Source organism: Trachemys scripta, chromosome 5, assembly GCF_013100865.1.
Source record: "Trachemys scripta elegans isolate TJP31775 chromosome 5, CAS_Tse_1.0, whole genome shotgun sequence".
Taxonomy (NCBI): Eukaryota; Metazoa; Chordata; order Testudines; family Emydidae; genus Trachemys; species Trachemys scripta.
This window is the reverse complement of record NC_048302.1, coordinates 83,435,382-83,450,555: the sequence shown is the minus strand read 5'-3', so window position 1 is coordinate 83,450,555 and position 15,174 is coordinate 83,435,382. Positions and strand designations below refer to the sequence as shown.

The 15,174-nt window shown below is 47.8% G+C and overlaps 1 protein-coding gene across 6 annotated transcripts in view; it reads right to left on the bottom strand.

Annotated features, from left to right (window-relative positions):
- The window catches only part of MTUS1 (microtubule associated scaffold protein 1), a 215,152-nt gene that overhangs the window by 63,123 nt on the left and 136,855 nt on the right, over positions 1-15,174 (bottom strand). For all 6 annotated transcript variants that reach the window (XM_034772661.1, XM_034772666.1, XM_034772663.1 and 3 more), the window contains one exon: positions 14,095-14,312. In XM_034772661.1, coding sequence (XP_034628552.1) covers positions 14,095-14,312 — 218 coding nt within the window. The remainder of the gene's footprint in view (positions 1-14,094; positions 14,313-15,174) is intronic.

Genomic DNA, 15,174 nt, shown 5'->3' with positions numbered 1-15,174 from the left:
TCCCACAGGAACCACTGCCGGACATGCCGGCTACTTCCAGGAGCAGCGCGGGGCCAGGGCAGGCAGGGAGCCTGCCTTAGCCCCACTGCACTGCCAAACTGTTGCTCAACTGGTCCTTCGTGGAGCCTCTTACAGTCTCAGTGACTGAGACCGAGACCGAATGTCAGAGGCTCCATGATCGACCAGTCGATTGCGATCTACCAGTTGGTGACTGCTGTCTTAGAGCAATTTCAACTGATCTGCTTCCAATGACAGTTCATGGGACTTCAATTTCCTGAGTCTTTATTGGGAAAAAAAATGCTGTATTGTTAATATAGCCATGCTCACTGAGACATCCCATTCACTGAAGACAGACATTGAAAATACAGCGATTTCTAAATCCTCTCATTTTTGAAATCCTAGGAAATTCCAATAAGAGAAAATTAACTTGAGAATGTTATAGTTGCACAGAGTTAAGCACTCAGTCAGGAAATGCCAGAACTATAGCTGCTCATAGATTGATGACCCACTTCCACATGTGTTTTAAAATCACACTTCCTTTAACTCATGCTTACATTGCTTCTCATAATTGTCTCTCCTATTCAACAGTCTGACATAATGATATCTGCTTCTTAGTTGTCATGCTCTCTGGAGTTTAGTTTCTCATCATCCTCTTAACCACATGGGTTCCAGCCAGCAAATTCTCCTGGGCTATCTCACCAGGATGCATCTCACTGTAAAACATTCCTGGATACTGTGAATCAAAATTCCAATCCTCCTCTTGCCACTGTTTGAGGACTGACAGCAATGTCATAGAATCATAGAAGATGAGGTTTGGAAAGAACCTTAGGAGGTCATCTAGTCCAACCCCCTGCTCAAAGCAGGACCAATGCCAACTAGATCATTGCAGCCAGGGCTTTGTCAAGCCAGGCTTTAAAAGCCTCTAAAGATGGAGATTCCACCACCTCCCTAGGTAACCCATTCCAGTGCTTCACCATCCTCCTAGTGAAATTGTTCCCCCCCCCCCCCCCCAATATCCAACCTAGACCTCCCCCACTGCAATTTGAGACCATTGCTCCTTGTTCTGTCATCTGCCACCACTGAGAACAGCCTAGCTCCATCCTCTTTGGAACTCTCCTTCAGGTAGGTGAAAGCTGCTATCAAATCCCCCCCCTCACTCTTCTCTTCTGCACACTGAATAAGCCCAGTTCCCTCAGCCTCTCCTTGTAAGTCATGTGCCCCAGCCCCCTAATCATTTTCATTGCCCTCCGCTGGACTTTCCAATTTGTCCACATCCTTTCTGTAGTGGGGGGAGGGGGGGGCGGAAGAGGGCCATAACTGGATGCAATACTCCAGATGTGACCTCACCAGTGCCAAATAGAGGAGAATAATTACTTCCCTTGATCTTCTGGCAATGCTCCTACTAATGTTGCCAAGAAGGCTAGTGGCATATTGGGCTGCAAGGGCACACTGATGACTCTTATCCAGCTTCTTGTCCACTGTAATCTCCAGGTCCTTTTCTGCAGAACTGCCACCTAGCCAGTCAGTCCCCAGCCTGAAGCAGTGCATGAGATTCTTCTGTCCTAAGGGCAGGACTCTACACTTATCCTTGTTGAACCTCATCAGATTTCTTTTAGCCTAATCCTCCAATTTGTCTAGGTCACTCTGGACCCTATTCCTACCCTCCAACGTATCTACCTCTTCCCCCAGCTTAGTGTCATCTGCGAACTTGCAGAGGGTGCAATCCATCCCATCATCCAGATCATTAATGAAGATGATCAAAAACAGCCCTAGGACCGACCCCTGGGGCACTCCACTTGATACTGGCTGCCAACTAGACATCGAGCCCTTGATTAATACCTGTTGATCCAGCCAGCTTTCTACTCACCTTATAGTCCATTCATCCAATCCATACTACTTTAACTTGCTTTAAGAATACTGCGGGAGACCATATCAAAAGCTTTGCTGAAGTCAAGATAGATCATGTCCACTGCTTTCCCCATATCCACAGAGCTAATTATCTCACCATAGAAGGCAATCAGGTTGGTCAGGCATGACTTGCCCTTGGTGAATCCATGTTGACTGTTCCTGATCACATTCCTCTCCTCCAAATGCTTCAAAATGGATTCCTTGAGGACCTGGTCCATGATTTTTCCAGGCACTGAGGTGAGGCTGACTCGTTTGTAGTTACCCAGATTCTCCTTTTTCCCTTTTTTAAAGATGGCACTATATTTGCCTTTTTCCAATCGTCTGGGACCTCCTCCAATCGCCATGAGTTTTCAAAGATAATGGCCAACGGCTCTGAAATCACATCACCCAATTCCCTCAGCACCCTCAGATGCATTAGATCTGGACCCATGGACTTGTGCATGTCCAGCTTTTCTAAATAGTCATTAACCTGTTCTTTCACCACTGAGGGCTGCTCACTTCCTCCCCATACTGTGCTGCCCAGTGCAGCAGTTTGGGAGCTGACCTTGTCCGTGAAGACTAAGGCAAAAAGAGCCTGGAGTACTTCAGCTTTTTCCACATCTGTCACTGGGTTGCCTCCCCCATTCAGTAGGGTCCCACACGTTCCCTGACCACCTCCTTGTTGCTAACATACCTATATAAACCCTTCTTGTTACCCTTCACCTCCCTTGCTAGCTGCAACTCCAGTTGTGCTTTGGCCTTCCTGATTACATTCCTGCATGCTCGAGCAATATTTTTATATTCCTTCTACGTCATCTGTCCAAGTTCCCACTTCTTGTAAACTTCCTTTTGGGTTTAAGGTCACCACAGATTTCTCTGTTAAGCCAAGCTGGTCTCCTGACATATTTGCTATTCTTTCTGCACATCGGGATGGTTTGTTCCTGTGCCCTCAATAAGGCCTCTTTAAAATATAGCCAGCTCTCCTGGACTTCTTTCCCCCTCATATTAGCCTCCCAGGGGATCTTGCCCATCAGTTCCCTGAGGGAGGCAAAGTTTGCTTTTCTGAAGTCCCGGGTCCATATTCTGCTGCTCTCCTTTCTTCCTTTTGTCAGGATCCTGAACTCTACCATCTCATGGTCACTGCTGCCCAGGTTGCCACCCACTTGTACTTCCCCCACCAATTCTTCCATATTTGTGAGCAGCAGGTCAAGAGGAGCACGGCCCCTAGTTGGTTCCTCCAGTACTTGCACTTGGAAGTTGTCCCCACTCTCCAAAAACTTCCTTGATTATCTGTGCACTGCTGTATTGCTTTCCCAGCAGATGTCAGGGTGATTGAAGTCCCCCATGAGAACCAGGCCCTGTGATCTGGAAATTTCTGTTAGTTGTCCAAAGAAAGCCTCGTCTACCTCCTTCTCCTGGTCTGGTGGTCTATAGCAGATACCCACCCTTGTTGCTCTGATCTCTAAACTTAACCCAAAGACTCACCAGGCTTTTCTCCAGTTTCATACTGGAGCTTTGAGCAATCATACTGCTCTCTTACATATAGTGCAACTCCTACACCTTTTTTCCCCGGCCTTTCCTTCCTGAACGGTTTATACCCACCCATGACAGTGCTCCAAGCATGTCTGCTTCTCATCCAACATTTCTCTAAGCTGTTCTGTTCTCTGTTCAAAGTTTCAGTAGCTTATTTCTATAGCACAGTTTAAGTATCTTATCCTTAAGTTTGTTTTGCATATACAGGTGAGTCTCATCTTACGCGGGGGTTCCATTCCGCGGTTAGCGCGTAAAGCGAAAACCATGTATAGTCAAAATTACATTGAGTTGAATGGCAGGTGGAATCACCCGCGCTACGGGTACAGTATTAAAATTGTTATTTTGCTCTCTTTTTTGTTTTTGCCGACCGCATAAAGCTGAAATTGCGCATGTTAAATGCGCGTAAGATGCGACAGACCTGTAATGGGCATATAAATATTTTGTAGTCCAAATAAAATAATTCTATTCTAAGTACAATCATCCTATTCTAAACAGGACACAAATGTACAATAATTACAATTCATGTATTACTTAAAAAACATGACTTAGGCAAGATCTATGCTAATATCACTGCAGTGGCCATGTCACGCAATTCAAGCACAAAACTACCACAATGCAATTTATTTTCACCTAAAAGATAAGCCTCAACAGAATAGTTTCAGAGTATGAAGTTTAAGAAAGAAGATTTACTCTAGCTAATACTGTGGTGAAGACTGACATGTCTAGAGTTAGTCTATTTCTATTAGTGTGAGAAAATATATTTTTTATTGGCACTGAACTTCAAAAGGTGAAGCCCAACTTATTGTTTTGAGCTCAAGTGAGTTCATTGGTACTTCAGTGGTTGGCTTTGATTTTAAACATTTGGACTTTTAATTCGAAGTGGATGAAAAATCTGTTTCATAATATTTAACGTTTGTCTGAACAAACAGCAATATCTAAGAGTTTTACTTCTACACAAAGTATAGATCATTTTTTATTTTACAACAAAAGGTGGCCAGTTACAATCAGAGAGCAAGCAGGAGGTCTCCGTATTGGCTGGGAAGGTTTAGGAGGGTAAAAATGGACATATTTTCAGCACGCTGGCCGCAACACGGAGCACCCTCATTCTCATTGATAATTTTACAAGAGATTATGACAGTACAATCTGGACTTCACATTTGTTTTAATGTAACAAACTCTGGTTCCTACTGAGTTTACTAAAGACACATTATGCCAGATCTTTTAAATTAGGTTTGTGGTTTCTATTAATGTAAATAACTTCACATTTATCATATTCTTAGAAGATTAATATAGTGAATAAGTTGATAAAAGGAATATTGAAGCGTTAAAGTCAATAATCATCTGAAAACCACACTGCTCCAATTTTTTTTAAAACCTGCTACAGTTACAACCATCACCTACCAAGATTACTACAATAGAAGAAAGAATTTTTAGTTTTAGCCTGTATTTGATAACACTGAGTATTCCGAGTTTCATTGTTTCCCGTCTTGCTTGTTGAGGTTAAAAACAGGAAAGCACGATATAAAGCCACAAAAACTTGGCAAGGGACAACAGGTATAATGACAACATTTTTAATTGACTAGATTTCAATTTGATGTGTCCTTTTAACACTGCAAGTGCACACACATTTAACAATAGCCAGTCCAGTTTCTGACATTTACGTCAGATGCCTTGCTCATTTCCAATAAATACTCTAGCTGCCAAGAAGATCACTATCTTGCATTAGTTTGTTGTAGCAACACTACAATAATAATTGAGAGAAAGTTACTTGAATTCCCGATAAGTAAAAGCTGGGTTTTAGAATTTTAAGGTCAAGAAATCTCAACTCTTAAACTGGTTATCCACACTTCAAGCAGATCACATTTATAAAGACTACCCTTAATGAATCTTAAGTCTAACTATAGAAATCTGGGCAAATTCTGATAGCTAAAGAGTTTAATGGTTGACTGATAATTTCCTAATACAGTATTGACAAATACAAGATAATGCTTCTACAGGCATACAGTAAAGGTAGATTTAGGGCCCAACTATAGGGTCAATACCTGTGTCAGATTAGGAAAAACAGTACTGTACCATTATATATTTCTTTAATTAGATCTAGTAGAGTGCCCTCCTGTTACTTTACTCCAGTGGGAGTGGATTTGGATTTGTCTGTGTTTTGCCAAGAATTTTAGTTAACAGCAACTCTAGAGAGTCCATTTTTAGTGGAGGAAAATGCAGTAAGTTATTTCAAATGTGTGGAAGTTTACTAGGCACTAGGACTTCAGTTAAACTGTGGCTATTAAGAGAATAGGAGAGACAATACAGATCTTACAAATAATGAATTTTGATAGTATAGCTTTTAATAGCAGGCATCTTCTGAAGTTGATAGTCCTGAAGATAATTTGGCTCAAATGCCAATCTAATCAGTTTGCAGTCTTCAAAGGGAAATGTAAATTGGCTTCAGTTGCAGTTTATTTAACAGAGCTTGAGGTAAAAATTCAAATACAAGCAAACATAAATTTGGAAACACAGTTACAGGTAGAAGAAAAACATAAAATGCTATCTATAGCTTATACTTGTTAATAAATTACTTTCCTGTCTAATAAAGTATTTCTCACCCCAAGGTTATCCTCTGTAGAGCTTGGCAAGTCCAAAGAATTGGGATCAACTTTTCATGGAGCACCCCCTGCCCACCCTACTGACAGTCTTCTTGTCCTCTTTCTTTTATACAATTACAGACTCATGTCATTCAATTCAGAGGACCCTATTCAGAGACTTTTAATGGGGTTCTTTTTGTCCTTGTAAACTCTGAACCCTGCATCTGGCCCAGACTGTAAACACAAACTGGCTCAGTTGACAGATGTCCATTGTTCTCATGTTAATTGGGTTAGCCCTCAGATTTCCTCTCTTCAGGTGACAGGTTTCACTCCCATCAGATTTGGAATATAATATCCTACATGTTAGATAAAGAACGGTTACTTACCTTCTGTAACTGTTCTTCGAGATGTGTTGTCCACGTCCATTACACATTAGGTGTACGCGCGCCGCGTGCACGGACGTTGGAAACTTTTTCCCTTAGCGGCTCCCGTCGGGCTGGCGGGGCCCCCTCCTTCCCGCCAGAGCGGCGCCCCGCTCCAGGGTATATATATCCCTGCCGACCCGACCCCTCCGGTTCCTTCTTGCCGGAGACTCCGACAGAGGGGAAGGAGGGTGGGAAGTGTAATGGACGTGAACAACACATCTCGAAGAACAACAGTTACAGAAGGTAAGTAACCGTTCTTTCTTCTTCGAGTGATTGTTCACGTCCATTACACATTAGGTGATTCCCAAGCTTACCATTGGAGGTGGGTAGGAGTCAAGGTACAACTGACTGTAGCACAGCCCGACCGACCATCGCGTCCTCTCTGGTCTGATGATGGATCGCGTAGTGGGCTGTGAACGTATGTACGGACGACCAGGTGGCTGCCTTACAGATCTCCTGAATAGGGACCTGCGTCAAGGACGCTTGGGCTCTAGTCGAATGGGCCCGGATCTCTGGGACCGGAACATTGGCGAGCTCATAACAAGTGCGTATACAATGCACAATCCATGCCGACAAGTGCTGTGTCGAGATAGGCAAGCCTTTCATACGTTCCGCAATAGCAATGAACAGCTGGGGTGTTCTGCGGAACGACCTGGTCCGTTCCAGGTAAAATGCCAACGCCCTTCGGACATCCAGGGTATGTAGGCTGCGGTGGTGAGGGTCCGTATGGGATTTAGGAAAAAACACCGGTAGGCAAATGTCTTGCCCCGTGTGAAACTGTGATACCACCTTTGGGAGGAATTTAGGGTGCGGCCTCAGTTGCACCTTATCTTTATGGAACACTGTATAGGGTGGTTCCAAAGAGAGGGCCCTCAATTCCGATACCCTTCTGGCCGACGTGATGGCCACGAGAAACGCCACCTTCCACGAGAGGTGCGTGAGGGAGCAAGTGGCTAGGGGCTCAAAGGGAGGACTCATGAGTCTTGTTAGGACTAGGTTCAGACTCCACGCCGGAACAGGCGGGCGCGAGTAGGGAAACACCCTTTCCAGCCCCTTGAGAAATCGGGCCACTGTGGGGTTGGAGAACACTGACACTCCCAACTCTCCCGGATGGAAAGCCGAAATAGCGGCTAAGTGAACTCTAAGTGAGGCGGGCGCAAGCCCTTGATTCTTGAGGTGCAGTAGGTAGTCCAAGATCGACGGAATTGAGGCTTGTAAAGGCTGTATGCGTTGAGGCTCACACCAGTGGGAGAACCTTTTCCATTTTGCCAGGTAGGTCGCTCTTGTAGAGGGCTTCCTACTATTAAGGAGGATTTGCTGAACTTGGTGAGAGCGTCTGTGTTCTGCATCATTCAGCCAGAGAGATACCATGCCGTGAGATGTAGTGAAGACAGGTTCGGGTGGAGTAGGCGACCTTTGTCTTGCGTGACTAGGTCGCGATGGAGGGGGAGGGTGATTGGATCGGTTATGGACAGTTCCAGCAGGGACGTGAAACAATGCTGGCGTGGCCAGGCCGGGGCAATGAGTATGATCGTCGCCCTGTCCCTGCGGGTCTTGAGGAGAACCTTGTGTATGAGTGGGAATGGAGGGAAGGCATATCTTAGGCTCCCTCCCCATGGGATCATGAAAGCATCTGCTAATGATCCCCGGCTGAGGTTCTGGAACGAGCAGAACTGAGGGCATTGGCTGTTGTCCCTGGTGGCGAATAGATCCACCCGGGGAAAGCCCCACCTCCGGAAGATCGAATGCAGGACGTCTCGTCTCAACGTCCATTCGTGCATTCGGTAGGATCGGCTGAGGCGGTCTGCTAAGCCGTTTTGAATCCCCGGAAGATACGTCGCGATGAGGTGTATCGCATGGGCTATACAGAAGTTCCATAATTGGAGTGCCTCGTGACAGAGGGGAGAAGACCGGGACTCGCCCTGCTTGTTTATATAGAACATGGCGGTAGTGTTGTCCGTCAGGACTGCCACGCTGTGACCTTTTATGGAGGCGCGGAAGGTCTGACAGGCGAGGCGAACCGCTCTTAGCTCCTTCAGATTGATGTGAAGCAGCTGGTCTTCTTTGGACCATAGCCCTTGGGTCCGCAGTTCCCCCAGGTGCGCCCCCCAGCCCAGGTCCGATGCATCTGTTACCAATGTCAGAGTGGGCTGTGGGGCAGCGAAGGGGATCCCTTCGCATACCTGTTGGCGATCGAGCCACCAGCGTAGCGAGTTGAGCACCTGGTTTGGGATCGTGACTACTTGATCCAACGGGTCTCTGTTGGGGCGATGCGTGTGGGCGAACCACAACTGTAAAGGCCGGAGCCTCAGGCGGGCATGTCTGACCACGTGTGTGCAAGCTGCCATATGCCCCAGAAGCTGCATGCAACACCTTGCCGTTGTCATGGGGAATTTTTGGACCGAGCTTACGGCTCTGTGAATTGACATGAACCGTGCCTCTGGTAGGCTCGCTTGCGCAGTTACCGAGTCCAGGGTAGCCCCTATGAAGTCCAGCCTCTGTGTGGGGACTAACGTGGATTTTGGCACATTGACCCGGAGGCCGAGCTTGTCGAATGTCTGCAGGGCCAGCGTCACGTGAGATCGGACCTCGGCCTCCGACCTGCCCGCGAGTAGCCAATCGTCCAGGTACGGGAACACACGCATCCTTCTTTTTCGAAGGAAGGCTGCTACCACGGACATGCACTTCGTAAACACCCGTGGTGCTGACGCCAGGCCGAAGGGCAGGACTGTAAATTGGAAATGGCGCTGGTTGACAACGAAGCGCAGAAAACGTCTGTGGGCCGGATTGATTGCGATGTGAAAATAGGCATCTTTCATATCGAGGGCAGCATACCAATCCCCCGGATCCAGGGATGGGATAATAGTTCCAAGGGAGACCATACGGAAGCGCGCTTTGATCAGAAACTTGTTTAGATCGCGCAGGTCCAAGATAGGACGGAGGCCCCCTTTCGCCTTGGGGATCAGGAAGGATCTGGAATAGAATCCTTTTCCCCTTAGGTCTGGTGGGACCTCTTCTACTGCTCCTGCAGCGAGAAGGGTCTGTACCTCCAGTATGAGGAGTTGCTCGTGAGAAGGGTCCCTGAAGAGGGACGGGGAAGGGGGATGGCAGGGAGGGGGCGAGGAAAACTGGAGGGTATAGCCCGCCTTCACTGTGCGCAGGACCCAGCGGTCCGATGTTATGCGCAACCAGGCCCAGTAGAAATGGGCCAGATGGTCCTTGAAACCCAGAGGAGGATCCGGTATATGAAGTGGTACACTGTCCTCGGGCGTAGCTTCAAAAGCCTGGTTTATTTCCCGGCTGTGGCTTGCCCTGGCCGTGACTCTGGCCCTGGTTAGGCGTGTTGTTACGTCTCCGCCTGTTATCCCTGCCCCGACGGCGGTACGGCTCGTGTCGGGGCCGAGGGTGGTATTGCCTTTGCGGCGGCTGGGGTTTAAAGGGCTTACGCTGCGTTACCAGCGTGTGCATACCCAACGACTTAAGGGTCGCTCGTGAGTCCTTAAGGCTATGTAGCCTGGCGTCCGTCTGGTCGGAAAACAAGCCCGAACCTTCAAACGGGAGGTCCTGCAGCGTGGTCTGCACCTCTGGCGGGAGACCTGAAGCCTGCAACCACGCCGAACGCCTCATCACGACTCCCGACGCAATTGTTCTAGCCGCAGCGTCGGCTGAGTCTAGTGCGGCCTGTAAAGAGGTCTTGGCCACTGCCATTCCCTCATCCACCAGGGCCGTGAACTCCTGATGCGCGTCAGGTGGGAGGGAGTCCTTAAACTTGGCGACTGATGCCCAAGAGTTAAAATTGTGCCTGTTTAGAATTGCCTGCTGATTGGCGATCCTCAGTTGAAGGCCCCCCGATGAATAGACTTTCCTCCCGAATAAGTCCAATCTCTTAGCTTCCTTGCCCTTGGGGGCAGGAGCTTGCTGGCCATGCCGCTCCTTTTCGTTGACCGCCGAGACCACCAGCGAACCGGGGGACGGATAGAGGAAGAAAGAGGAAGTCAAACCCTCTAGATGGGGCGAAGTATTTCCTCTCCACGCCTTTTGCAGTTGGCGCACTGGAGGCCGGTGTTTGCCACACCGTCTTATAGTTGGACTGTACTGTCCGTATAATCGGGAGAGCGACTCTGGAGGGGCCCTCTGGGCTCAGGATATCGACCATGGGGTCGTCCTGCTCTACAGTCTCCTCCGCTTGCAAGCCCAGATTGAGGGCTACCCGGCGAAGCAGGTCTTGGTGTGCCCGATGGTCAATCGGGGGAGGGCCGGACACCAGTGTGCCCGCTACCGCCTCATCTGGCGAGGAGGAAGAGGTCGGGGCCTTCTGCCCATCCTCATTGTCTTGCAATCCGACATCAGCCAATTGTTCCTCTGCGGCCTGACCCGCCGCGTGGGATTGGGACAGTACCGTACTCGGTGCCGAGTCCACTCCTTCCCGCTCCGGTGGTCTAGAGACCGTTGCCTCCCTATACGATGGCGGACGGTGCCGCGGGGAGCGGGATCGGTACCGGGATGGCCCGGATCTCGAGGCCCTCGATGGGGGCCCTTGTTGGTGGTAGGCCCAGGGTGTCCAGAATGGCCATTGGCTCGGCTGGCCCCATTGGGACTGACCGTAGTCCCTGCTGGCCTGTGACCTACGGGCATACCCGCCGTATCGGTCTGAGTCAGTCCCCGAGACCACGGACGGTGACCTGGAAGGCCACGGTGGAGCCGTAGGACGGTGCCGGTCTGGTCTTGGGGAGTAGCGCCTTCGCGACCAGGACCTGGAATAGCGCCTCGTCGACCTGGATCTGGAACGGTACCGGTGATCGCGGGACCGGGAACGGCTACGGCTGGTCGGCCTCGGGTAACGAGCCGCCGATGCTTCGCGGTGCCGACTGGTGCTCGGTTGCTGAGTCGGTGCCGACCGCTTGCTGAAGCCCAACTGCTGCGGTGCTTCTTGCGCCGAGGGCAACCGGGAGTCCACCGAGGCGGAGCTCGACCGGGACCGGTCCCTGGAACGGTGCCGAGACTGCGACCGTGATGGGCGCACCATCGCCGGCTTGCCTCTGCGCGGCAGCATAGGCAGGGCGCCTTCAGCGCGTGCCGGGGCCTCAACGGACAAGGCAATGAGGTCCTTAGCTGCCTCAAACGTGTCCGGAGTGGAGGGCTGTTCCACGAGCTCCTCCAGCCCTTCATCCTCGCTCGACGCGCTCATCCCGGGGCTCGATGGGCCTTTCGGCGCTGGAGCCACTACCGGGGCCCGTGTTGGGGCCGTATCGGCCTTAGGGGCACTCGAGGTCTTTACCGGTGCCGCCTTCTTGTGCGGGGAGCGACCTCGGGCCTTAGGTTGGCCCTTCACTTTCGCCGGCGAAGACGATCGGCGTCGTGCATTTCCCCGCTGGGTCGGTGCCGCGGGCTTGGAGTGACCCGTCGGCGCCGGTTCCCGCACCGAAGCCGGGGGCGCTCCGCACGGAGGCAGACGGTGCCGTCGAAGTGGAGGGCTGTAACGCCGTCTCCATGAGCAGCTGCTTAAGGCGAAAGTCCCTCTCTTTTTTAGTTCTGGGCTTAAAGGCCTTGCAGATCTTGCAGCGCTCTTTCTGGTGAGCCTCCCCCAGGCAACGAAGACACAAAGCGTGGGGGTCGCTCAATGGCATAGGTCTGCGGCACGTGGCACAGGCCTTAAAACCTTGGGCGTGTGGCATACCCCACCGCCCAGGGCCGGTGCTGGGGCTGAACAAACAACCCCGGCAGGAACTTTAAGTACTCTAATGAGCTGTTAACTACTGACTAAACACTACAACAACTAACTGATAACTGCTAGATAACTCTAATGACTATTGCTAAGGGACACTCTCAGACGAGAGACAGAGTTGTTCCAACGCCGCCATGGACGGTAAGAAGGAACTGGAGGGGTCGGGTCGGCAGGGATATATATACCCTGGAGCGGGGCGCCGCTCTGGCGGGAAGGAGGGGGCCCCGCCGGCCCGACGGGAGCCGCTAAGGGAAAAAGTTTCCGACGTCCGTGCACGCGGCGCGCGTACCCCTTAATGTGTAATGGACGTGAACAATCACTCGAAGAAGAACTCAAATTGTTTCCCAATCAAACATATTGCAATAACCATGACAATTAGTAGTTCTTAGCTTTCAGCAGAGACCACATATGACCCCCTTTGGTGAAATATTGAGAAGGTTGTCAGATACAGGGTAATATACTTGTCTGGGTCTTCTGTGTCTCTAAAAGTGATCAGGAAAGATGCTTACCCTTTACACAGAAGCTGAACAATGTCACAGAATATTCCTGCTTCCATTAGCTGAAATAATACATTGAATCACTTGAATCTAGGTTTTTTGTACAAGAGCAAACCATATTTAAAGGGTCCTTAAGCGTTGACTGGATTGCTCGTCAAATGTAACACCGTCCTTACATGCCACCAAAACAAGTCTTTTTAAAGTAAGAGCTATGGGGCCAAATATCCAAATAGAAAATATTTACAATAAATTTTAGCTTTTGACTGGCTGATACCAGGGGTGTCATTAAGAGTTGCAAAGACAGCTCTGTACTTTCAAAGCAGAAGAAAACAGGGCTATGGCAGTGACCCAATGATCTATATATATATATATATATATATATATATATATATATATATATATGCATATTATTTGCAGAAGGTTTTCAAAACAGTAGATAGGAGATAGTACAGTGTATATATTGGATGTAATAATTTGAACTAGTTGTACACAACTTATTGTCAAGTAAATTAAGTCACTAGAAGATATCTGCAAATTATGGTAAACAGAATAATGAACACCTGCTCAATGCAGGTGGTCAATATTAGGATGCATTAGCAAGGGACAGTTTAATGGTATTGACATATATTGAGTATGATTAATTGGAGGCCTTCAATTAACATTGAGAAGGCATTGAAGGCAAAGAACCTCATCTTGGATACTGTTTTTAATTGTAGTCATATCTTAAAGGTTCTATTAGAAAAAAGGCCTGGAGAAGGGTAACAAATGCTGACACAGCCTACATTTCTATGAAGACTTCCCCCATAGGAAGAGAGATACACCATACTACATTTATATAATTTAGAGATGAAACAAAAGGTGATAAGTGTACAAAAAATGAACGCTATAGAAAAAAAGAAAGCACTCCTACTGGAAGGTTCCTATGGGTTCATCTACACCAGTGCTTAATATGTAATGAAAGATGCCGGAGCTCAAGCAATTTTTTTTTAAACTTTCGTAACTGCCATGGCAAGGCCACTGATGCCAGAGCTCTGAACTGTCAAGTCTAGAGTGCTGGGGCTCAGCCCTGACACATGTTAACACTGATCTACACAGCAAAAAACCCTGTGCAAGTGAGTCTCAGAGCCTGGGTCAAGTAACTCAAGCTCACTCTGCTGGGCTAAAAATAGCAGTGTAGACTTTTGGGCTTGGGCTGGAGCCTGGCTAGGTCTCAGAGCTCAAAACACCTACACTATTATTTTTAGCCCAACAGCATAAGCCTGAGCCGCTTCACCTGGGTTCCAAGACTTGCTGCCACTGGGTTTTGTGGGTTTTTTTGGCTGCATAGATTCACGAGATGACTCAAATGAAGACTTGTTATGTGTACAAATTAAATATCCAGAGGCCCTGCCAGATTCAGAAGACAGCACCAAATTCAAGCAAAGACTACTGCATTTGGATAGCCTTACCTCAGACTGTAGGTGCTGGATCACAACTGTTAATGCTTCAAACTTCTGGTTACTGCTTGCCAAGAATTTCTTCAAATGCAGGATAATGTCACTTTGGTTCTCACATTTTGCTTTGTATTGTGCCAACTCGCGTGTTTTTGTTTCAGTTGAATGCACAGCTGGAGAGGTTTGTGTGTGTATACATGAACTTTTAGGACTCCTCTGCTTGCCTCTCTCAACTAGAATAAAAACAAAAAAACAAAACAAAACAAAGACATTCTAATTAAAGTATTCACTTCTGAAGTTTTACTAGCTACCAAAGCTGGAAGTCAAAACACAAAGGAAATAGAAACAAATATTTTAAAAAACATTTCCTGAACCCCTCTGATTGGGTCAAAAGGGTTACTTTTTAATGGCATTATGGTCTTGAGGATAAGGGTCTGTACAACAGCTTCAGCATTCTCATACCACAAAAGCCATATACAACTCAAATTGCTCTTGATTATTCATTTACATTTGTTCATTAAGTGCATTTCAGCTAACTCTTTACACTGCAATTTTGATTAGCATTTTGAAAGAACTGAAGTGGTTCTTTAGTTCTAAAGCTTTTCTTCACCTCTAAGTTTATCTAGTGAATAGTCTAATTTTCATACATTAAATGTCATCTATTTTCCAGGTCTGTAACAATTTCACATTTCCTGAACTGGAAGTTACTAAATATATTAAAGCATTCTCCCTACATGTATTTGATCCCTTTCATACTTTAATTTCCACTGCAAGATTCCACCATGTTCAGTTCACATTTACCTTTTATTAGCCAAACCTGGAGCACTTTTCTTAGTACTAATAATGTCTGTCATTGATCAAATACTTACTAAATCTGTCAAACATCCAATACACTTTAAGCTTCCCCTATCCCTTTATGCACAGCCTGAGGATTACCTACTTTAATATTGTAACGTGGCAAATTCTGACACTTAACAGCACTAGTATGATGGGTTCCCCACCACCACCCCAACCTTGGGGTGCTGCCTGAAACTGGGATACCACTGAGCCCACATGACCCACCATCTTGGGCTCCCTTTACAGTGTACTGCTGCA